Source organism: Tamandua tetradactyla, chromosome 4 (genome assembly GCF_023851605.1).
Source record: "Tamandua tetradactyla isolate mTamTet1 chromosome 4, mTamTet1.pri, whole genome shotgun sequence".
Lineage (NCBI taxonomy): Eukaryota > Metazoa > Chordata > Mammalia > Pilosa > Myrmecophagidae > Tamandua > Tamandua tetradactyla.
In genome coordinates, this window is record NC_135330.1 from 118,997,847 (window position 1) to 119,021,968 (window position 24,122).

General features: G+C 42.1%; 1 protein-coding gene across 1 annotated transcript; it reads left to right on the forward strand.

The window, feature by feature from the left end:
- The first annotated feature begins 1,173 nt into the window (after positions 1-1,173).
- OLFM4 (olfactomedin 4) lies at positions 1,174-22,744 on the forward strand. Its single transcript, XM_077158390.1, has 5 exons — positions 1,174-1,393; positions 5,924-6,079; positions 11,898-12,110; positions 13,087-13,243; positions 20,748-22,744. Exons 1-5 carry the CDS (start codon positions 1,217-1,219, stop codon positions 21,545-21,547), a joined length of 1,503 nt encoding a protein of 500 aa, XP_077014505.1. The 5' UTR covers positions 1,174-1,216; the 3' UTR covers positions 21,548-22,744.
- Positions 22,745-24,122: the final 1,378 nt, after the last annotated feature.

Genomic DNA, 24,122 nt, shown 5'->3' on the forward strand with positions numbered 1-24,122 from the left:
AAAAAAAGGCAGACTTGTCTTCCCTCCCTCCTTATCTCTTTTCCGTGCCTCACTTTCTTTTCATCCATTCGTATTTTTCCTCTCTTGTCTTTTCTTAAATGTGTAATGAGTATTGAATATTGGACTCCAGGGTTTAGGACTCTGTTTCTCATCTGAGCTCAGTGTTCATTCTGAGAGTTTGTGGAACCCATGGGGGTGAGGTTGGGCTTTTGCTCACTATTTAAGCCCTAACTCCTTTGCAGGATGAGCCTGGCTTTAGGATTTGAAAAAATATAACTGGACATCGGTCTAGTGCTTCAAGCTTATAAGCGAACCTCCATATAATATTTCATTGAATTCTACCAATTTAGCAGTTATGACCCTAGAGGAAGGTGTTAAGTGACTTGTCCAAGACTACCAACTCATGAGTGGCCACTGTTTCTAAATATCCAGGCCAATATTTTTATCATTCTCCAGAGGTCGCAAAGGTGTGTGAAATGTTGGGGAGGTGCACTTGGAGCCAGAAATCCAGGGTCAGGAGGGCTGGGCCAGAGAAGGTGTCTCTATTTCTCAGTTGCATGTAGAGTAAACTTTGAGCTCTTGAATACCTGGCCAGCTCGCAAGACCATCTGGGGCAACAGAGGTCACGTAATATCTTCTTCAGAGAGAAACTGCTTGATGCGGGCGTCTCTGACCAGGTCTGGGGGCAGCATCCCGGCTGAGGAAAGCCGGCACTGGGTCATCTGGAGAGCAGTTATTTGTTTGGGTTCTTTCTTTAGATCAAGCCCACAGTGAGAGCTCAAGGCCCTGTCTGGATTTCCAGGGAAACAAAACTTTGAGGTCTCTCCTTCAGACTGGGATTGATGAGAGAACTTTTTCTAGAAGCCCACACTGCAGGGCAAAGGGCTGGGCCAGCCAGGGCTCTCTGTCTCATTCACAAAGACTCCTTTGATCCTGTCTCTTTCAAGGAAGTACCAGGTTGGAAACCAGATATTGGGGCTTGGGAAAGCATCTTGCAGTTAATGTTTGGCAGGAGCTTTCCAGATCTAAGGGCAGCACCTGAGGTCAAGTGGTAGGGTGTGGATTGACTGTTCTTGGGGACCCTCCTGGTGTGTTCACATGCTCCTCGGCCACTTCCTCTTTCCTCATAAGTGGCCTTTAGGGAAATCCCCACTGGGTGCTATAAGAAGCTTCTGGGCTTTGTGCAGAAGCCAGCAGCTCCAGGCAAAGGGTCAAGATGAGGCCCGGCCTCACCTTCCTGCTGGTCCTTCCAGTGCTCCTCAGCCCAGCTACAGGAGTTTTGGCGTCTACGCAGCTCAGGATAACCGACTCCACCAGCAGCCCCTTCCTGGGCTCTGGCTTTGTTTCCAGCTCTTCCTTAAGCTCCAGCTCCAGCTCCCACTCAGGCTCCCAGGTGAGACTTTCTGAAGGGGAGTCTGAAGGGGCTACTTTCATTACCTTCCTCTTGCCGTTTGGGGCCATGGATAGAATTTCACGGACGGCCAGATTTGGGCACTCTAAAGATTTATGATTTCTATTGTTAACTGTAGGTGCCATGGAAAAGAATTAAAACCTGGGTGAATAATTAAATTGTTAGGAAGAAAGATGACTCTGGGTTATCCAGCTGGGGGCTTCCAGGAAAGAATCTATTCTGTAAAGAGGCTCCCTACCTTGGCTGCACCTTAGAATAGGTGGAGGGACTTGTAAAAGTATAGATGTCAAGCTTCTATCCCCCTCAGATTAAAAAAATCAGATACTTCTAAAAAGCCCTCCCAAGGTGATTCTAATATGCAGTCCAGAGCCAGAACTGTTAGGGGATATCTTTTCAGTAGTAGCTCCAGAAAGGTCTGTTGGATTAATTTATTTGCAGCTCAGCAGGGATCCTGTGGATGGTATCACATAGCCCTCCAAAGAGGGAGAGCAGATGCTCCAGCTGGAGCACTGGCAGTTTTTCTGTGCATAGGCTGTCCACGGAGATGGGTGACAGCAGAAGAGGGGAGGAGTCTTTGGAAAAGGGCTATTACATGTAGAATTTTCCTGAATGTTCATTCTTCTCTGTCTTCCTTAAAGTAAATCTTTAAGGCCACTTCCAGCTCAAAACACCAACAAACAAGCAAGAGAAACAAACACACAAAATACTCCATAAAGGGACTGGCCCAGCGAGGCTACATTACTAGAAGATATGGTAACCCAGTGCTTTGAAGAAGTACCCCCCTTGGTCCAGTTTAAGGAAATGGGGATAGGCATGGAGGGGGTAAAATGTTAGGGGACAAGAAGCAATCACTCCCCTGGCCTCAGCCTCTGTCTCCATCAGCTCTGGGCCTTTCTGCAGAAGCCAGTTCTGCAAGGGCTCCCATTGTTTCTGACTAACGGACTTCCAGTGGGGACTTAAGTCCTTGATCATTGGTTGGAGGTGGAGGGTCTTAACTGCCCCAAAGCAATTTCCTCTATGCTTCTGTGCTCATTACTCACAGGTCAGGAAGATGCTTATCTGATAATGTCTGAATGGAAGGACACATAGGTGAAAGTGGACATTAAAGACTACTGTTGTATTTTTCTTTGCTTGTATTTTCATCAGCAAGAATATACAGACAATGAAAACATGGTGTGGATTAAAAATAGTTTGGTTAAGGCTCAGAAAGAAACAACTGTAACAAGCTCAATGAGTGCCTGATAAATGCCAGGATAGTAGATAATAGTCATTATCTTAAGAGGAAGGTAAAATTAATAGTCCCATCTTGGAGTTGTGGAAATTGAGGCTTGGGTGAAGCCTTCAAGGCTTAAAGTCACTAAGTTAGCAAGTTACAGAGCTCAGACTTAATCTGCCCATGCTTGTGACCATCTCTCTGTATTTCCAGGGAGTATAGATGGAAATTGCTAATTTTCAAAGGTTAAAAATATGGATATAATGAATATTACAAAGATTCTTTGTAGTGAGAAATCAGATGCATTATTTTACTTAATGTACTACATGATTTCTGGAGATGATTAGGACTGCTTAGTTTTTTTTTTAAAGTGGAGAATAACCATTAATAATAATTTGTTATAAGGAAGCTTAACATTCACCAGCAGTTAGAAACCAGCATTTGGGCAGGACATCGGCTAAAATAAATAAATAAATAAAATATAGCTCAAGAGACAGAGAAATCCAAAACCTTCTTGGCTGGTAAGGAGATAGCATTTAAAAGTAGATAAGAAATGGTAGTTAACTTGTGCTTAGAGGTTTTAATTTCCTTCCTGTAGTTTACTTCGATCCCTCTGGTGAGTCAGTAGCACAACTCCAGCTCCTTTGTGATAATGGACTTGGTGTCAATTCCTCCATAAACCTAATTTTCTAGGGCTGGCTGTCAGCTTGATGAGTCCTTTGGAAAGTAGTGGAAAACCCTTGTGTAAGTGTCATTGTGCAAGTTCCAAACGTATCATTTTCCGTACTTTGAAAATGTTGAGTACCACTATTTCATGCCTTGGATCTTTGCAGGCACTTAGGCTTGGCTGCTAATTACAGCCAATTGCAACCTTAAATCCCAAACGTGAGTGGCACCTTCTGCTGTGGCGCTCAGAGCATTCCATATGCATCAGACGGCACCCTGCTGAGAAGAGGCCACCATCAGTGTCCTCGTTTCACAGAGGAAGAAAAGGCTAAATGCTTTGCCCCACATGGCAACTGGCATAGGTGGAACTACAAGACGAATTCTGAGTCGTGTGCTTTTGTCATCAGGGCTTTCTGAAAAAAAAAATTAGGGCTCTTAATAATGACAATGAGCCTGAATTCCCTGTGCAGTGGGTTTTATTCATCTCCCTAAGGACAGAGTCTGCCACCTGTAGACATCAGTCAACGTTAGCTGAACACATGGCGAGTGAGTGAGAGCCTAGAAGTGTGGGGCGTCTCGTTGGGTCCATGGGACCCTGTCTGTCCTCCACAAAGGGGGATCACACACCCTTCTGAAGGCCAGGGGGACAAGCCCTTGTCTTTGTCTCCCATCCCCCTCATTGCACTCACACAATTTAAGCATTCACTGCAGAGAGACCCATCACCATTAGCTTCATTGTCTTTGAATGTGAGGAGCAGAAATATCTCTAATGGGAGACACTGATCAAACTTATGGACCATTTTGATGTCAGCTGAGCACGCTGGGCTGATGATAAGCAGGCTGGAAGCCGGGGAGTCCACGGCATTGAGACAGAGATGTGCAATAGAAGTCGGTGGAATGGCTGTCAGCAGGACTTGTAATTATTTGCCTGCCTTTCAGGTGAACTTCAGGACAAAAAGTTGTTAGCTAGTTGTTCCTAGTTGCTTGTCTAAGTTCTGCTTGATGGTAGCCACTGATTTTTGAGTTGACAGAGGTTTTCAGAGGACTCTAAGAATGGTCCAACCCTGTCCTATTCAGCTAATTAACTTCCCCTTGTCAAAATGCATTGGAATTTTATTTTTGCTAGACAGTTATTATAATAAGCTATTTCTTCAAAAGTCTGATAAGTTGGTCCTTTCTGTAAAAGTCTTGGCACTCTTCAGAGAGAAGGATAAAGCTGGTTGCCTGGGAAACCAATCTCTCTGACAGGCTTCCTGCGTATCTTGTCCAGTCTTTATTCATTGCTGGCAGAGACCCTTTCTCTGTCTTCCCCACCCTGGAAACTTCCACCCCCATCCCCAGTGGTCAGCAATCACCTAGTTGTCCCTCCTCTTTACTCCTCAATTCCTGCAAGTATGGGGATAGTATTGGAAAAGAAAATCAAGTCAAATACCAAAAATTTACCTGGAATAGGGAATTTGGGAATATATATATATATATATAAACTTTCTGTTCATATTGAAGAAGCTTAGGTTAAATTAAAAAGCAGCATGGTTGCCAAAGGCTTGAACTGGTCCATAGGTCTTGATTATAGAAGCACCTGGTTCCAGTTTGTTCTGGCAGTACGGAGGCATGCAGACATTAAATATACAGAACAGACAATCTCACCTGCAGCCAGTTGACCTCCTGAGGTTGGAGATGTAGTTGCTGGAATCTCTTCAAACTCCGTGAGCCACTGCTCTCTCCTTGGTAGTCTGACAAAGAGACCCTGCAGCTGATGTCCTGTGGGCTGCGCTTTGGGCTGGCTGACAGATGAGGTCATTGAATAGCAGAGCCAGTGGACTGCCCAAGAGTTACTCCGGAAGGCAGTAGTAGTAATACAGAAAAATGTTAATTGTGCTGGTGGGGAAATTCAGAGGGCATAAGGAAAAAACAGAATCTTTCAAACTTGTCATTTTAAAATATGCAATGGCATCGAAGTATGAGCTTGAGTATCTTAAAAAACGCATTATTTTAAAATGACTTTTCTGCAGGTGGTAAACTGAAAAACTTTTATGTACAACTTTTCCACAAAATTTTCAGACTTTTGTGTCTGAAGCCCATTTCAGTGGGGAGGAATCGGGTTGGGGCTGGAGTAAAGGCAAGGAAAAGAAAGAGTAACTAGAAGAAGAGGGAAAGTTACATTTACTGAGCATCTACTATGTACCAGGAACTTGGCTCCTATTATTCCTCCTAGCCTCAGGATGAGCCTGTGGAGTGGGTTATCGCTATTTCACAGACCAGGAAGCTGAGACTTCAAGGAACTTCCATGTCTAGTAAGTGAGAGAGTTGGAATTGCAAACTTCGCGCTCTCGTTGCTTCCTTATTTTCCTTTCCTTACATGGAGTCAGTAACGTTTCCTTTAAGACTCCTCGAGATCAGAGAATTTTCCTTTAGGTAAAGGCAGCTGAAGGGTAAAAGGCAATCACTATAATCACTAGCTGTGAAAATATGACCGTTTTCTCACATTTCTATGATTCTATTCATTTATGTATTGAACTCCGTTTGCTGACTACCAAGCATTCTTTGGACAAGCCAATTTCTGTCACTCTGGTTGCCAAAACCCCCCACATTTTCTAGATTATTACTGATGTGGAACTTATTTTTATTTGCAGCCTTTTTTTTCCAATTTCACCGGCTCCATGGATGACCGTGGGACCTGCCAGTGCTCTGTTTCCCTGCCAGATACCACCTTTCCGGTGGAGAGAGTGGAACAGTTGGAATTCAAAGCTCACATTATCTCCCAGAAGTTTGAGAAAGAGCTCGCTAAAGTAAGGATTTTCTTCTTTATTCTTTAATGTCTTTATAAAAACAAACTATGAAACAATCAAGATACTTTTTTCCTCCAGTTCTGCTATTTTTTCTTTTCTCTCCCCCATCCTCTTTAAATTCTATTCTCTTTTCCACCTTTTCTTTCTAGTTGTCTCCAGTCCCTTTTCCCTTAGTTTCTTAATTCTCCCCAGGCCTCAATCCTTTTCCTGGTTCCTAGTCATTTTTCCTCTTTCCATCTTAATTCCTTTCTTTTCTGGCTCTTTTAGGTCTTCTCTCACTTTTGCATGGCCCCTTCTCCTCCTTCCCCTCCCCCCTCCCCCCAATCTCCCCCCACCCCACCCGCCCTTCTCCTCTGTTTCCCTTTCTCTCTCTCTTTTTCTTGCTCTTTGCAGCTTGCTCTCTTGCTTCTCTGTCTCTGTCTCTGTCTCTGTCTCCCTCGATTGTCTCAGCAGGAGCATTGTATTAGCGGTGTCCTTAGACCAAAGCTGAAGTCAGCCTTGGGAATTTGACTCAAACCTTTATTGGCTCTTGGCTTTACTGGTGGAAATCCTGATTAAAACCCTTTGATGATCTCTGCCCTCCAGCCAGAGGAAACCTGATGGTGGGCCAGAACAATGTGACTCAACCTTCCAGTTTTGACCCCTTCCAACTTCTTAGCTAAGTCAAAAATCAATTAGAAAATCTCTCATTTTCTGCCCAGGTACAGTCCGAGCGAGGCTATAATCACATTATGCATAATTTAATACAACTGCATCAATTTACAAAGAGCTCTGGCTTCACTGTAAGATTCAAAATATGTGCTCCTGAGAAATTTAAGCTTAGACGCCTCACCAAATAGTTATCCTTTAAGACAAAAAATATTGTGAGGCTGAGACCCTGCTTTCAACTTGCGTTGGGAGATAAATATTCTAACTTCAAATGAGGACCCAGGAAAATGTGTTTGACTACTCCAGAACCAAAGCTTCTTAAGAAATAAAATGTCCTTGAATTAATCAGAAGAAAAGGCACAGCACTAAATTATAAATTCCATCCATTAATATTCATAGCCTTATTCCAGTATAATCAAGTATACATAAGAAGTTATGCATAAAAACATAACAAGTGGAGAAAAATCCTAGGTAAAGATCTTTTCAGTTAGAATGATTTGTTTTGAAATAGCGGAAGCTACTGATTTGCATGTCTTCTTGCTGGCGGGAGTGTGAAGGGCAGTTTGAAACTCATTGCTCCTCCAGGGAGAGCAAGTAGCTTGGCGGATTTGTTAATATGGGACATTTAGTTTCAATCCTGTAAGAGGGAAGGTGGCATCTGCCTTGGTTATAATTGGCAGGAAAAGAAGCATAGAGTAGGTGGACAAACTTTTAGTTTTCAAAGTGTCAGTAGCTGGTCCTGGAAAAAAAATACATGATTGAAGCCCAAGGAAGGGATTAACTTGCCAGGTGGTATTTGCATAATAGATTTGGAGTGACAGTTGATTAAAGCAATAATAATAGTAACATTTGTGGTTTTCCAAATGCTCTCAGTTCTACTTTCAAGCAACTCTTTAAGACAGATGGGCCGGGTGTTCTCCTTCTCATTTTAAGGATGGAAAACCTGAGGTTCATAAAGGTAAGGGGACTCACCCAGGTCATACCTCTCCTGATGGGTAAGCCAGAACTTCAAGGATTCAAGCCTTCGGAATCATCCCAGTTTTCTTCTCTCAGCCACGCTGTTATCATCATCCAGTGCAGTCCCAAAAAGAGAGGCAGGCAGTACATCAGTAACACCTTCAAATCCAAAGTTATTTTTCAACTGAGGGCTTTATGACTTTCCAGGTGAATTATTATAGCTGTCCCCAAGTTGCCTTGGAAATCACCCTTTATCTAGAGGCCTGGGGAAATGCCATTTTGGGCAGACAGGTTGGACAGGATTTTGACTGCCTTACATTGATTTACTCTCTGCCAGTGCACAGAGAAGACAGGGAGCTGCCTTGCATGAGGCTGAAAGCATTTTGTACTTTTCTGTTGTATATGATATGTCCTCTCCCAACTGCAGGAAGGAAACCTACGACACAAAAAGCAACTTAAGGGGGTGCAAGGGTAGCTCAGTGGTAGAATTCTCGTCTGCATGCGGGAGACCCGAGTTCGATTCCTGGCCCATACATATCCCCCCCCAAACAAACAAGTAATCAATCAAACAAACAAAACCCAAAGAAACAAAAACTCTTTGCTGCAGTAACAGGATACTTACATGGAAAAAGAATGAAATGTGACCCCCGCCACACAGCATACAAAAAAACAACAACAACTTGAGATGTTCTTTTTCCTTGGAGGCTCATCGTCTTTGGGGCAAGTTATTTGATATGACACATTTGCTAACAGATCCTTCATGCATGAGAAAGTTGAGGCAGCCTAGGAGACATCTGGACAACCTATAAACAAACAACATTGATTGAGCAACTGTTATGTACCATGAAATATAATTAATGAAAAGGTCACATGGAAAAAGGCAGAAATCATGATTTCTCTCTTAATTCCTGCAATTTAGAGGGCATCCATTATGCTAGGCACTTAGTTTGCTTTATCTCTGGTTTTTGCAATAATCTTGCAAATTCACTACCATGGCTCCCAGTTTACAGAAGGAAACTCAGGCTTAAAGGAATTATGTGATTTGCCCACTGGAGACTGAGTCAGATTGGAGCCCAGCTGGGTCTAACTCCAAATGGCTGTGTGATTTCACTGTGCGTGTTGTTTCCCCAGTATTTTCGTATGTCTTGATGGTCATTTCTGGAAAGCTCAGTTAACCTTGTTGCATTTATTTATTTATTTATTTCTGTATATATGCATGTATTTATTTATTTATAATATAGTGACATTTATATGCCATTAGTTTCCCCTTTGAACCACTCTCAAGCATACAATTCAGTGGAGTTAATTATACTTGTAATGCTATGTTCCCATCACCACTGTCCATTACCAAAACTTTGCTTAACACCTTGAACAGAAACTCTGTACCCATTAAGCAGTAACTCCTCATTTATTTATTTATTTTTGTATGCTGTATGGTGGGGTCACATTTCATTATTTTTCCATGTGAGAATCCCATTATTGCAGCACCATTTGTTAAATTTTTGTTTGTTTTTTGATTGTCTGTTTTGCTTGTTTGTTTGTGTTTTGGGAAGTGCATGGACCGGGAATCGAACCTGGATCTCCCTCATGGTAGAAGAAAATTCTACCACTGAATTACCCTTGCACCCTCCTCCCCATTTATTAACTTTTTTCATGGGCAGGCACCGGGAATCGAACCCGGGTCTCCAGCATGGCAGGTGAATGCTCCGCCTGCTGAGCCACTGTGGCCTGCTCACCCCCACACCCCATTTATTTTTAAAGATAGATTGAAAAAAGCAGTAGGTTGTGAAATACAGGTTTTAAAGGATTGGCAGAAACATAAACCAGTCTGATTCTTTCGCTCCATCGCCAACTACTCTTGTTTATTCTGAGACCACATTTATTGTAGGGAGCGGCAACTGCTGCCACAGAGATGAACCCCCCCAAGCAACCTCTGATTCTTAGAACCCATCAATGACCTAGCAGTGCATCACAACAAAATAAAGTGGAAGCTCTGGAAGTTAGGCTGGTGGTTTGAAGGCAAGAATTTTCCGGATGCGTCTTCTAAAAGCTCAAACTTGTAGTGAGGCACTTCCAAGTGGATGTCGTTGATACCGAGAAGTGATCTCTCAGGGTTGAACCTATATTCTTGCTTTGCCTCCTGGGCAAACGGAGCTCCCTCTGTTGAGATTGCACCACCCACAAACAGCTGGAGCCCTTCCACATTGTCCAGTCTGTCTCAACATTCAGATCCATTGCGGTGAATGTTTACATTAGTAGTCTGCTAAAATTAAATTTCATACTGTGAAGTCTTTCTGGCCCCCACTCAGATTCTCTCCTGCCTTCCACAACTCCGTGGTAGAACCCAGTCTTCCAGAACACCACTGAGCTTTTCTTTAATCATCAGCTGGAAAGAACCTCAGGTCTTTTTTTCTCGTATAGATCTTTAGAGAACCTCCACTTCGTGGCTGATGTAGGGCAGGCACATGGCACATTCTCATAGGTAGCAAATTACAGTTTATGCCTTTGTTGCTTGTGAGAATGTGGGAGAGGCACATTTTATTCAGCAGAGATGATGGTTGAATCATTCATTTTTGTAGAACAACAGCTGCGATGTGCCACCAAAATGTTCCAGGAAAGCTGAGGGTGTTTCATCTGTTCCAATATTTGGTGAGGCCAAATGCCAACAAGTGTATTAAATTTCCCAAACTTTCATTGAAGCACCGGCACTTTTTTTTTTTTTGTCATAGGCAAGGTTTTGTGCCTGATTTTTGTAGAAATTGAAACCAGACCCCCTTAAAATTGTAATTGTACTTCTGAAGAGGATGTGTTAGGTTTTTTTTTTATATCTATCTGTTTACGGACCCATCATCTATCATCACTTATCTTCCCACCAAAATGTCACCAGCCTTCACCACCTCAGAGCGATGGTGCATCTGATGGCAGTGAGCATCAGTTGCTCTAGAAGACACACTTGCAAGTGCCAAGCACTGCACTTTCAATTTTCATTACAATCCTCTTTGTCTGAAGCCCTTGTCCTTTAGGTCTATGGCCTCTTGGTCTCCTCTGATTTGCACAGGGAGGTTAAGTGGAAGGGCTGAAATGACAGAAGTTAGGGCTGCCCTTGGTAGCAGAGGGGTCAGAGGCCAATATCTGGCTCCAAATTCATCTGGGCACTAGGCATCAGCTACTTGACATTAGTGCAGTTTGGGAAAAAATGTCGCTTATGCTCTGATTTTTAATAAGGTTGTAAAACCAGCAACTTTTAATGAGCAGGCCCTTTCACAAGAGCCACAGTATTTCTTTTCAAGAACAGATATAGAAAGAACCGCTAATGTTTATTGAAATATCCTTTGGAGATTCCAGTTATCCCTAGCCTACCAAAGGAATCTTGGAAAATATTTTAAGGTAATGATCAGACATTCAAATATATGCAACAAATGTGTAATTTAAAGGCCTGATTGCAATAATCAGTTCTTTGCATAAATGCAGGCCCACTTAATGAAATGTGCACTTTACAGCTGTACGTACACTTATACATTGTGTGGTAAGTTGGGTTTTTATGCCACTTTGTTTAAGGGGTATGTCACAACTCATGCTGTGTGGTGTCAAAGAAGGAATTCTACCTTGTGCATCTCTCCCTTTTCTAAAAAATACTTATATTTGGACCAGTGGATCTATATTCCCCTCCACCCCCAGGGCATATAACCATGTCTGGAGACATTTTTGTGTCACAACTTGTGGGTGATAGGGAGATGGACTACTGGCATCTAGAGGTAAAGGATGCTGCTAATATCCTATGGTGCACAAAGAAACCCTCAAAGAAAGATTGATCTATCACAAAATGCCAATAGTGCCAAGGTTGAGAAGCCCTGATTTAGAGCATTTGTGCTGAGGGGAGGGGAATGGGCAAGAGACTCTGATTCAAGCCAGTTTGGTTTGGGGCGCTAATGTCCTCAAGCATTGCTGGGGATTAAATCACACACTTCAATGATGAAACAAGAAGCAAAATTTTTTTCAGTCTGGGCAAGTGCAAGCTCTCCCCTCCCGCCCTTAATTGTAATGATCAGTTCTTTTTACTTCACATTTGGATAGATAAAAAAAAGCCTAGTTGAATATATTTTTGATCCATTTCTTTACAATTAAGATGACTGACAAGAAGCAAATAGTCCTCGAGGGCCGAGGTGTGGGATTTAGTGTGGGAACTGACTGGGGTGTTTTGATTTCCCCTCAGGTGAGGGAGTACGTCCAGCTAATCAATGTGTATGAAAAGAAACTCTTGAACCTCACTGTCCGAGTAGAGGTCATGGAAAAGGACACCATTTCTTACACCGAACTCGACTTCGAGCTGATCAAGATAGAAGTGAGGGAGATGGAGAAACTGATCATACAACTGAAGAAAAGTTTTGTTGGGAGCTCAGAAATTGTTGACCAGCTGGAAGAAGAGGTAAGGCGTGAACGTGCTCCCCAGTGTGCTAATACTAGATGCTCTTCTGTGACTGTGAGCAAGTGCTGGGGCTGGGATACGGGTCTTTCTCTTCCAATTTTCAATTCTGTTCTCAATCACGACCACACGGCATGTCCCATATTCTGCTTTGTACGGGTGCCTGTCTGCATAGTAAGTTAAACACGTCGAAGACATATTGATTGATGAGTAGGCATCGTTGAGTGGTCAGAATCCTGCCCCAAAAGCAAATGGCCTTTCAGATTTTCTAGAAAGGAGATGACAAATCTGCAGAACCATCCATGGTTAAGCCAAGAGCAGGTAACTTCCCTGCTCCTGGGACTAGAAATCCACAATTTACCTGATTGCGGACTTGCCAGGTCTGTTTCTCCTTTAGAATGATCATCTACTCTTCCATTCCTCTTGGCATCAGTCTCCAAAAATTTGCAACCCTCTTTCTTGCGAATATGCTTTGGTAAAGCCCTTTACAACCTCTGGGTAAAGACCATTGCCTGAACATGATGGGTATGGAATTTACATCAATTAGAATTTACTAACACAGTCATGACATGGGCTATAATTGAGGATTCTAGCTACGTAGTTTAGAATTTAAGTTTTCTCTGGCTCTCAACATTCACCAGAAAGTTAATTATAACACAACATGAGTAACACTAGTTTACAGGGGAAGGTTATTAGAAATGAATGTTAATGGACATTTGTGGATGCTGAGAATGGGCCTGTGCTCTGTTATGAAAGCTGTTAAAATCTCTGCCATTTTCTTCTTGTCACACCCATCTGCCTGAAATCTGACAGGCCTTCACGCTAAACCATAAAATGTATTCTTCTAAATGAAACCGTTCGGAACAATCTCCTGGGTGTTCTCTGGCAATGTTTCACTAAATGACATATTCAGTCCTGGAATGTTTGTGAAAGAAATTGCACAACAATATAAAGTCACTCAGAATTTTTATTTCCTTAGATAAGGAATATGACTCTCCTAGTAGAGAAACTCGAGACACTGGACAAAAACAACGTCCTTTCTATTCGCCGAGAAATCCTGATACTGAAGAACAGACTAAAAGAATGTGAGGCGTCTAAAGCTGAAAATGTTCCCGTGGTTTCTCCTCCCTCTCCCGGTGAGCATGCTGTGTTTTTGCCCCGTGAGCCAGGCCCTGTAAGGAGTCCGGTGGGGAAGGGATTTGGGATTCCCAGGGTGAAGGAAGGGTGGGAGTTTTGCAATTCTGAGTTTCCCCTTAGATGTTTTAAACCGCCTTACATAGCAGTTCCACGTGTGATCACATTCTGGGGCCCACAGAGAAAAAGTGCAAACACTGAGTTGATTTCAAGCAAAACCCTCAAATTTTGCATATTTCTTTTGTAACCAGTAACAGGAAAAAGCACCTCTATGGTGACAGGGGAGCTCTCAGGGGGTCGAGGTGAAAGCCTGTGGAATGTTTGCGTGACATTCGCTCTCCTGCAGATTGGAAGAGCTGATTGGCTTATTTGTCTGATGAGCTGGGTTTATTCCTTGAATCCTTTCTTCCTTCTGCTTCACTTTCCCTCCTCTCTCCCTCCCTTGCCTCTTTAACGTTCCCTTTATTCTTTCCTTAAATGCATATGGAGCAGCTGCTATGTTCTCTGTCCTGGGGCTCAGAGGGGATTAAAGGAATGGCCCCCTAAATCAGGGCATTTGTGGGGCCTGAGTGTCCCTTGCACCCTGGATGACTGGGCCTATGTCTTTCCTCTCTGCTGAATCACCTCGGGTTAAGTACAGCACCAAGCGGGCACCTGTAACCATACCCCTGGATAGAGGTGGGAGTGGTGGTGAAGAGGATGGCTTTGGAATCTGAGAGACCTGAGCACCCCAGCTGCGTGGTCACTGGCAGGGTCCTTAATCTCTTCGTTCCTAAAATGGGAAGAAAATAGCACCTGCCTTGCAGGGTTCTTGTGAGGCTTCATGAGACGAAGGCTTGGAAAGCTCCAAGTGCTATGGTCAGTACTTATGCATTGGCACTTTCATCATCATCATCATTATTACTATTATTATTATTAATGATGATGGGTAGTGAAGTGAAAACCTTGCAGTAAATAAAAGCACTGCTAGCTCCCTGTGCATGGAAGGCCAGCTCCCCAGGTGAGTCTTGGCAGCCTCTCGGCCATAGCCTTCTGCAAAGTCCTTCGGAGACATGCTGTAATGGGGAAGCTTTCTTTGCATGGTGTGAGTATCTCAGCCGGCACGGGGGCTGTATCTCTCCATCACGTCCTACCGCCCTGGTTATTTTTATTAATCCCTATTGCTCACAACCTGTTTCCTTTTGGATCATGTGTTTCTGGATCTTTGTCAATGTAGCTGGTTTCTTTGAGGCTTTAATTAGATGCTGCCATTTAATTAAATTATAAGCCTCTTGGTGTCTTTCACAGGGCTCTTTTCCTTCCCTCTGCTTCTGAGGACCTGCCACCATATGACATATAGAGGCAGTTTACGACAAAGGCCATATTCTCTCCTCCGTAACAGACCAAGGCTAAATTTGGGCTGGGATCAGGAGTGTAGACATGAGTTGGAAATGTCTAGCTCAGCCCTATCAGACCACAGAGGAAGGGGCTTAGAGGACAAGGGCACTGCCTTTCACCCAGGTAGCTGGTGACAGAGTAGGGCTGAGATGTAAGGTCCTTCTTGGCCTCCTCAGGACTTAGAGCATCAGGTATCAGCAGTCTAAGGATGGTGGCAGGGAAGAAAATATCCCATCTGGTGTCTAGGGAAAAAAGCAAGTGAATCTACTGGGTTAATTTTTTTTTCTTTTTAAAATGCTATTTTATTGAGATATACTCACAGACTATACAACCCATCCAAAGTATACAATCAGTGGCTCAATAGGTCATTTTTGTTACTTTTTTTTTGGACTTTCCCCCTTGGTCCTCACCCTTAGACTCTTTTTCATCTCAGCCTGGCTGTGTTGTTTAAGCAAATTGAACCCAGATTTCCTTCCACTTTCCCACAACCTTCAGTGTACTTGAATCCCTGCCAAGGCACTTGGCCCTGCTCCAGCTTTGTTCATATTATATTTATGATGTTTATATTAAAGTGACTTTTTGTCATGTTTTTAAATCAATTTCTCTCACTTGTTCCCTTTCTGTTTGGATTGGTGGATAAAGCAGAATTGGAAAATCCCCAGGCACCAGAAAGTTCTGAGCCTGTGGAGACTTTAATTAAAGATACTCACTATTATGGGACTTAAAATCTGGCCTGTCTGCTTTTTTTCCTGCTGCAGAGTTGCACAGAACAAAAAAGACTGTGTGCAGGTCTCAACTATAAAGTAATTTTGGGCTCTCCTGGCACCCCCCTTGCAGCTGCAGTTTGCTAGCTCTGTGGTCAGCTTGAATGGAGGATCAGGACGTGTATTTAGGGCTCAACAAAATGTGTTTTCTGTTTTGTTTTGACATTTTTCTGCTTAATATCATAGAACTTTCTAATTGAAAATAATTGGTCTTGTGCTCATTAACTTTTTCTGTCTTCAGTCTCTCTCTGTTTTCCCCCTGAATCTGGATGACTACATGTAGGCAAAATGTGATTGGAATACTCAAGGGGTGAAAACCATTTTGCTTGGGGATTCTCAGTCTCTGTGCTGGCACATAGTAGGTGCTCAGGAAATGGTTGGCAGCTAGATGGGGGATGAAAGGCACAGACTGACCCACTCAAATTTCAAGTCTTGAGAGGAGCAGTGTTGAGGCCATGTATCCAATAATTCAGATTCAATTAAGTCTTAGTCATTTTATGGTTATGATCATTTAAATGATCCAGTTCTCACAAGTCAATAATTTTCTCCTCTTGGCTCAAATAAATTTCAGCATCCTATCTGGGTGAGGGTGTATATTGGCAGATCTAAGATTAAGTCTCTGTTTTGGATACATGATTTTTGGCTTTTTTATTTAATGCCACTCACTATATTTTAAAAAGCCAAGTTAGCCTGACTCAAAGTCCCATGATTGTGGCTTGCCAGGATATTTTCAGAAAACTGTGACAACCAAATGTGCACTTGTTAGAGGGTTGCTTGCATTATGTTCTGTGGAGTGAACACCAGGCTGTCTGAAAAATTCAGATGCATGACAGGGTGGAGGACTGGTGTTTATCAATGAAGGTAATCTGAGGTTAGGAGATTTGTTCAGTCTTTCATTCCCTTATTCCACAAACATAACTTGGTGCCACTTTGTGGTTGGCTCTATTCTGGCTACTGCAGCTATGAGGGTGGGTAAAAAAAGTTAGAGAAGCCACTCTCCAGCAGGGGACATAGTCATATAAACCCCCAATTGTGATTGAAGTGATTATAGTGATGATAGTGGCCATTTATTGAGTTACATTTACATGCTTTCTGTCTATTCTTTGCAAGGGCACAGCATGTAGTTCTTATTTTTCTTTTAGCATGAGGAAACTGAGGCTCAGAGAGGTTATGTAAGTTGCTCAAGAACACACAGCTAGCAAGAAAAGGAGCCAAGCTTTGAATCGGAATCTGTCTGATCCTGATGCTGGCGATATTTTCATTGTATTGGGCTGTTTCACAAACATGCTCTAATAAAGGAATGCGCATGAGTTTCCTGGAGTGACAAAAAATTTCCAACAACTCACCAACCTGGTTAGCACCAAATTATCTTCTCTTCCTTGCTTGTGGAGCAGCTAAAAGGATTTCTTTTGCTCCTGATGATTCTATGCCAGAATCGCTTCTACTAGAAAATGCAAAATGATTCAGTGTTTTTCCCAATTCTTGAATCATGCCTGGGCTGTGGGATACAGTCCAAGTTTCAAGGATGGGCACTGGGTAAGAAAGGAAATGTACTGTCTCTGAGAACTTAAATGAAGGAAGTGGCTGGAAAGTGGCGTGAGCTAAGGCATAAGATGGGGTGGGCGGGATGGGGGCTCTGGTTGGCATAGCCGAGCATTGGGTTCTGGATTGGTTGTCAGTTTCATTATCATTTCCAAAATTTTCTGCCAAGAACTAGGGAAGCCACCATGGCCTTTTCGATGGTCTGTCACTGCTGTGGCCACATCTGTAGCTTTGGCAGCAATGCTTCATTTTCTTCCCTGTTCTTACTTCCTTTTGAACACAGCCACGACTTTAAAAATATCCCAAAGGGGATATAGGATAACAGGGAAATACCAATAAGGACCAGAGAGTGTTTAAGAGTGGTTGAGAGATGAGGGAAAGAGATTTAAATTTCATTCACTTTTAATAGTTATACCAGGTACAGTTTTAATTTCCCGGTCAACTTGTAAAAGGATGAGCCATTATTATTTTTATTAGTTGTTAGCAATAGTCATTTTTACAGAGGCGTTTGCTTTGTCCCTCATATCTAAGACTTTCCACATCTGGGGACAGAATAGCTTGTTACTATAATCCCATGATGATAGCCTGAATAAGTTATATGCATCCTAAATTTTCCTTAAATATTTAGGTGCAATTGGTTTGGGATAGTTTCTATCCAGGAAGGCAAGATTCAATTAAGCAAACAATTCCTAAGTCTTCCAACCTGAAAGAAAAATATTTTCTTTCATTTCCTCCTAGTGGAATGTAGCCGAATAAGCAAATTCTCAGGAAATATTTTAACTAGAAAATCCAGTTTGTAGCATATGGAAACACGAACCATTTTTGTGATCATTAAACTGAACACACTGCTAACTTTATTTTAATAATTTATGCATTGTTTTATAAACAAAAGCAAACAAGCATTCATCTGAGAGATCATTTTTAGGAGAAGAAATAATAATTTATAATTTTATTTATTATTTCTTTAGTGGAGAGCAGTCTCTCGGCTGAACACACGTTGCTTTTTTTTTATTTATGAAATGGTGCATGCATTATTAAAATAAGCCTGCAACTGTGTTCTGTTTAATGATATGCAAAATTATTTGAGGTTGAGTACAGAGTGGTTTCATTTCTCTACCTGTTGTATGGTTGGCTGGCTTTCCCACCAACTACAGATTTATGAGAGCATTTAAGGAGCATGTATTGAATTCTGGGACCAAAACACCTCAGTAGATTGAAAAAATAAAAACAGAATTTCTAGTAGTGTTTTCACCTCTGAGCAGTCCTTGAGTGAGGAGGGCAGAGAGAGGAGACACTTAGGAAGAAGACTGGATCTTTCCCTCATGGTTGGAGACAGAGACTCAGAGACAGCAGCTTTGCTTCCCCTTACCTCCGATGGTGCTGATCTCAGGCAATTCTTTGGAACTCTGCTTTTGGCTCCGGCTTACCTCATGAGCTCTACATGGTTCCTGACTCCCTCCAAACACTTAAAGCAAGATCTATTGATTCAGGCTGTGCTCCTTCTTTCTTTCACCCATTCTGCTCCAAGCAGAAGGAAGACAGAAAATTGGTCTCAAATGTATTTGAAGTTGGATTTTCTTTGCTATCTAATAAACTATCAGCAGTTTTTTTTGTTTTGTTTTGAGTTTGTTTATGAAGATCCCAGAAAATGGGAACTCAACAATTTGGATAGTTATTATAAAAATAGTGGAAGGAAAAGCAATGTAACAAAATTAGGTCTCAGTGGCTAAGAGAGTTCAAATAGAGTCAAGAGACTATTCTGGAGGCTACTCTTATGCAAGCCTCAGCTAGACATTGCTGATTGCCATGGTTTGCCAAATCCCAACCAACACCATTCCTGTTAACCCTAAGAAATGCCCAGGGCTCTACCTGAGATTTCACGTAAGTTTCACTACTAAGATTACTTTCCAGAGACCTACAACCTCCTAATGGTTCCTAGGCCAGATGAGTCCTGAAACCCAGGAGGACCAGCCTCTCCAGAAACTTCAACCAGTTCCATCCCATTATCTCATATTGTTGACAGCCCTTCCTAACATGAAGAAGTTGTGATGGGCACAGCCCAAATATCCCTAAAGATTGGGAGAAGGTTCAAAGGAGAAGGAGGAGTTATAACAGAGAAGATAGGATTTGGTAAATGAGTATGACTGCTCAATCGTTATATTGGTGTTCCTTTTAGTCTCCTGTGCCCTGGAGCAGCTAGAAGGAAAAACCTGGACTCGTGGAACAGTAACCCGTACCAAACTTTGAAATCTGTTGTATGACTAGTTTTACAATGTCCTTTGAAATTTATTACTTTTTTGTATATAGGTTATATTTCACAATAAGAAGTGTTTTAAAAAAAAGAAGTAGGAAGTGAGTGGTTAGAAGCAGAAACAGAAAATGCTTAGGGGTGAGAATCTGAGGGTTTGCTTGGTGAATGAATATCTAGTAGCTTAGCCTAGACAGCACCAACTGGCATAATGGGAGATATTACTATAAAGGTGGATTGAGTCAGAAGGCACAGAATACTTCAAACCTATTAAAAACGTAGGTACTAAGAGTGGACATTTTGCTTTTTAAAAATATTTGGAGGTATGGTATGTTTAACATTTACATGAAATTTAGATAAATTAAGTTAAAAATCCACCCCCCCCTCCAGGTAGGCCAGTGTCTTAATCTTTGAGATTATCAAGGACAAATTTTGACTTTGGAAATGTGTAAGTGTTTCCATCATATTCAGTGAATCCTGCCATTGCATTGATACCAGCTAGTCTATTAAACAGATTCTAGAATCAGAGAAAAAATAGTGGAGGAATGTTGTTTCATTTTTTATAACTCATAAATTATTTGGGTTGGCAAGCATTTTAAAGGGAAGGCCATTTGCCAGTCTGATCATTTGTCCAAGTGTGTTACAGAGAAGGTACATCCAATGGACCAGTTACTCTAAGTCCCAGCTTGACCAGATGGATCCCATCTCATTGTGGCAATGAGATGAAAGACTGCAAAAGAAGAATTACTTGCCTGCCATTCTATGGCCAGACCCACCTTATTACTGCAGCAGTGAGCTAAGCAATGGGCCATGCACTGGGCACAGAGTAGGTGATATTGCTCTAAAATAACCTCTGTGGCCTCGCAAGGTTGAAATCCCATCATCGTAGGACCATCTTTTGGGACCTGGAAGACATTCGCATCGTTAAAAAGACTTGGTCTTGTGCGAATAGCTTGGAGCAGGATTAATGAATCTGGACTTAAAATCCCAGGGAGTGATCAGAAGTGTGTGTGGTGTGTGTGTGTGTGTGTGTGTGTGTGTGTGTGGCGGGGATCTCTGGACACTTGCCCTGGAAAACTCTCCTTGATTACAATTTTCTTGGGATTAGCCCTGGGAAATAGTACCCCCCCCACACACACGGCTTTAAGGAATAAGGTAGGATTCTGGGATGCTTTTGCTTTCTTGAGTTCTCTAAAAGAAAAAAAAAGAAATATGATCATATTTGCAAAGTGCTTTCTGATACAAAAAAATGTGTGAAATTCACCAAGGCTCCCTTTCCTTGTTCTGGGCCCTCAGACCCTTTAAATATGGTTCTCAGCAGCTTCATCATCCTCATTTTCCAGGTTGGGAGCCCACTTATGAAAAGAGCCAACAGTTCTCTCTAGATCCCACAGCAGGTTCACATGGAGGCTGAAACCAAGAAGACGTCTTGGCTCTTTTCCGTCAGGACCACATTATCATTGAACCCTGACAAGAAAACGATCAATGGATTCCTTTGGCCCTTAGAACCTTAGACCTTTTGATTCTTGTCATTCATTTTCTTTAAATATGTCTGTCGCCTTCTCTTTTCTACAGGGAACTGCAGCCACGGAGGTGTGGCGAACATCAGCAGGCCATTTGTGGTTCAGCTCAACTGGGCAGGGTTTAGCTATAAGTACGGAGCCTGGGGACGGGATTACTCTCCCCAGCATCCAGACAAAGGACTGTATTGGGTGGCACCTTTGAACACCGATGGGAGATACCTGGAATATTACAGACTTTATCCTACGTGGGATGATCTGCGGCTGTACAAAAATTACCAACAGAATCGATATAAGTACGGCCAAGGCAGCGGCATAGCCGTGTACAACAACAACATGTACTTCAACTTTCAGAACTCCCAGGACATGGTCAAACTTAATTTGACCACAAACTCGGTGGTGGTGAGACGCAATCTCCCACAGGCTGCCTATAACAACCGTTTTTCGTACGCTAACATTGGTTGGCAAGATATTGATTTTTCGGTGGATGAGAATGGGCTGTGGGTGATTTATTCAACTGAAGCCAGCACTGGCAACATGGTCATCAGTAAACTCAACGAAACCACGCTTGAGGTGCAGAAGACTTGGCAGACCAGGCAGTACAAACCCTCTGTTTCTAGCACCTTCATGGTATGTGGGGTTCTATATGCCACCCGCACACTGAATACCAAAGAAGAAGAGATTTTTTACTACTATGATACCAACACAGGGAAAGAGGGCCACCTAGAAATCACAATGCAGAAGATGCAGGAGACAATACACAGCATTAATTATCACCCTTTTGAACAGAAACTTTTTGTCTATAATGATGGTTACCTTCTGACTTACGATCTTATCTTTATGCCGAAACCCTAGTGAACTTTTGAGGTGTTGGCAGGGAGGGAATGCTTGTTGACTAATGATCTTCTCCACTGAGCTTAGTTATCAGCAGGGGGACCCAGATATGTGTTTGTTTAGCAGCCAAATTTGGAAGTAGGGTGGTGCCACAGTAGAGTTTTGGGATATTTGCCCGGAGTCGATGAGTTCTCTTGGAAGTCAGATGCTTCCTGAGATGCATCTTTTTTCCCAACCAAAATAAGTCTCTTCCAGGGTGGGATTGTCAGAGGTCTAAAGGGCATAATGGGTCAAATAAAGCCTACGGTGAGGTGACATCTGGACATTAGGGAGTTGAAGAGAACTCAGGATGGCTTCTTGGGATCATTTGCTCAAAAGACAGGTCTCATTATGGGTCTCCTCCATGTAGCCCTACTAATTCTTCCTTAGTGCTTAATTAGGCAGATTAATATCTGAAGCCCCAAAAGTGACCAGTTATTAAACTTTTATCATACCTGTAAGATGCTTTGAGTTTTCTCGAGAAAGATCTTTTCATACATTAAATTCTCCACTGCAAATCAATCCTAGATGGATCTGCAGATGAGGCACTTGATTTTTCTTTCCCCCATTGTCCACCTAAGGTGAGCCAGTAGAACTCTCCTACCTCATAACTTCATTACAAAGGTAGCTTGGAAGATTAGAGCCAGACTTACCAAACTGTTTACCACCCCCCCTCACCTCCTTGTCCCCTGCTTTCCCCTAATTAGTTTAATGGAACAGATATATGATAACCAAAATCGATCTTCTTTTGTCTCATCATAAACTTTTATTTATATGACTCTAAGACGATAAGAAAATCAGATAGCATGATATTATATAATCAGATATGATACCATATCTGATTATATAATAAAGCTATCAGAATATATGAGAGACTTGATTAAGTCATATCGATTATTTCATGGGAATTTTTTAAAGGTGAGATTGTTTTCTTCCTTTAAGCCTGGAACTTATAAGAAAATGAAAATGTGCCTTTTTTTGCCTCTAGGGAGAGATGTAGCAAAGGCATTGAGACTGCAGTTCAGTGGTTGAAAACCTTACAGGTGTGTGGGCTTCTTTGCCTTTAGTTGACTTTGCCATCTGTCTCTATGTGCCTTTGATGTTTCATGAGTCTTGGTCTATAGGATGAGTCCCTTAAATGCTGTATCCCCTCTCCTTTAATAAAATGATTAAAACATGCTTTGGAAAAAATGCTGTCTTTTATTTACATAAACAAAACAACAACAACAACAAAAACCCAAATCACTCTTTTGCTGCAAGGTAGAGAGAATAGTGACCTCCCAAATGCCAAGAGGAACACGCGTGTGTGTGCATGCACACACACACATAGCACAGCAGATAACATCAACAGCTTAAAGAACTCAAAGTCAGGACTGGCTCTTTAATTTTCATTTCCCTTTAAAATCTATTCTTTCTGGCAGCTTTGTTGTACAGGACTGCCCTATTTTCTTTTGGGATATGACCTTGTGTACTTATTAATTTGCATGACTGATCTGATTATTTCCAATGTTAGACTCTATTTGTGTGACTTATGCTCCTTTTCCAATTGAGCTGTTTGCATGGGTCAGAAGCCTCCAGATCTTCCCCAGACATGTGGACTTGGAGACTCATTGCCTTAACAGAGAGAGAGAGTACCTTTACCAAAGAGGATGTGGAGGGGGACAGGTGACTTAGAGCTGGAAGGACAGACAGACTAGACCAGTATAGTTAGTCTTATTGAAATGCTCATTTAAAAACATTTATTTTTATTGAGATAACTTCCCACACATACAGTCCATTCAAAGTATACAATCAATGGCTCACAATATCATCACATGGTTGTGCATTCATTACCATGATCAGTTTTAGAACATTTGTATCACTAAGGAAAAGAAATAAAAAGAAAAAAGAAAAAGCTCATACATCCTATACCCCTTATCCCTTCCTCTCATTTACCACTGGTATTTCAATCTATCCATTTTCCCTTTTTACTCTTTATCCACCCCCTTATTATTTATTTATTTCTATCACTCATTTGACCATATCTGGTATAACAGGAACATCAGATACACGGTTTCACAATCACAACATCACATTGTAAAAGCTATTTAGTTATATAATCATCTTCAAGGATCAAGGCTACTGGAACACAGCTCAGCAGTTTCAGGTACTTCCCTCCAGCCAGTCCAGTACACCGTAAACTAAAAAAGGATATCTGTATAATGCATAAGAATAACCTCCAGGATAATCTCTCAACTCTGTTTGAAATCTCTCAGCTACTGAAAGTATTTTTTGTCTCATTTCTATCTTCCCCATTTTGGTCAAGAAGGCTTTCTCAGTCCTGTGATACCAGGTCCCGGCTCATCCCAGGAGTCCTGTCCCACATTGCCAGGGAGATTTACACCCATGGGAGTCATCTCCTGCCTAGGGAGGAGGGCGGTGAGTTCACCTGCTGAGCTGGCTTAGAGAGGGAGGCCACATCTGTGAAATGCTCATTTTTAATCCATGCCAAGCTTTTCTGAGGCAGGTGGCAGCGATAAAATTTAGAATGTTTAGCAAAATTTTACTCCATCTTTCA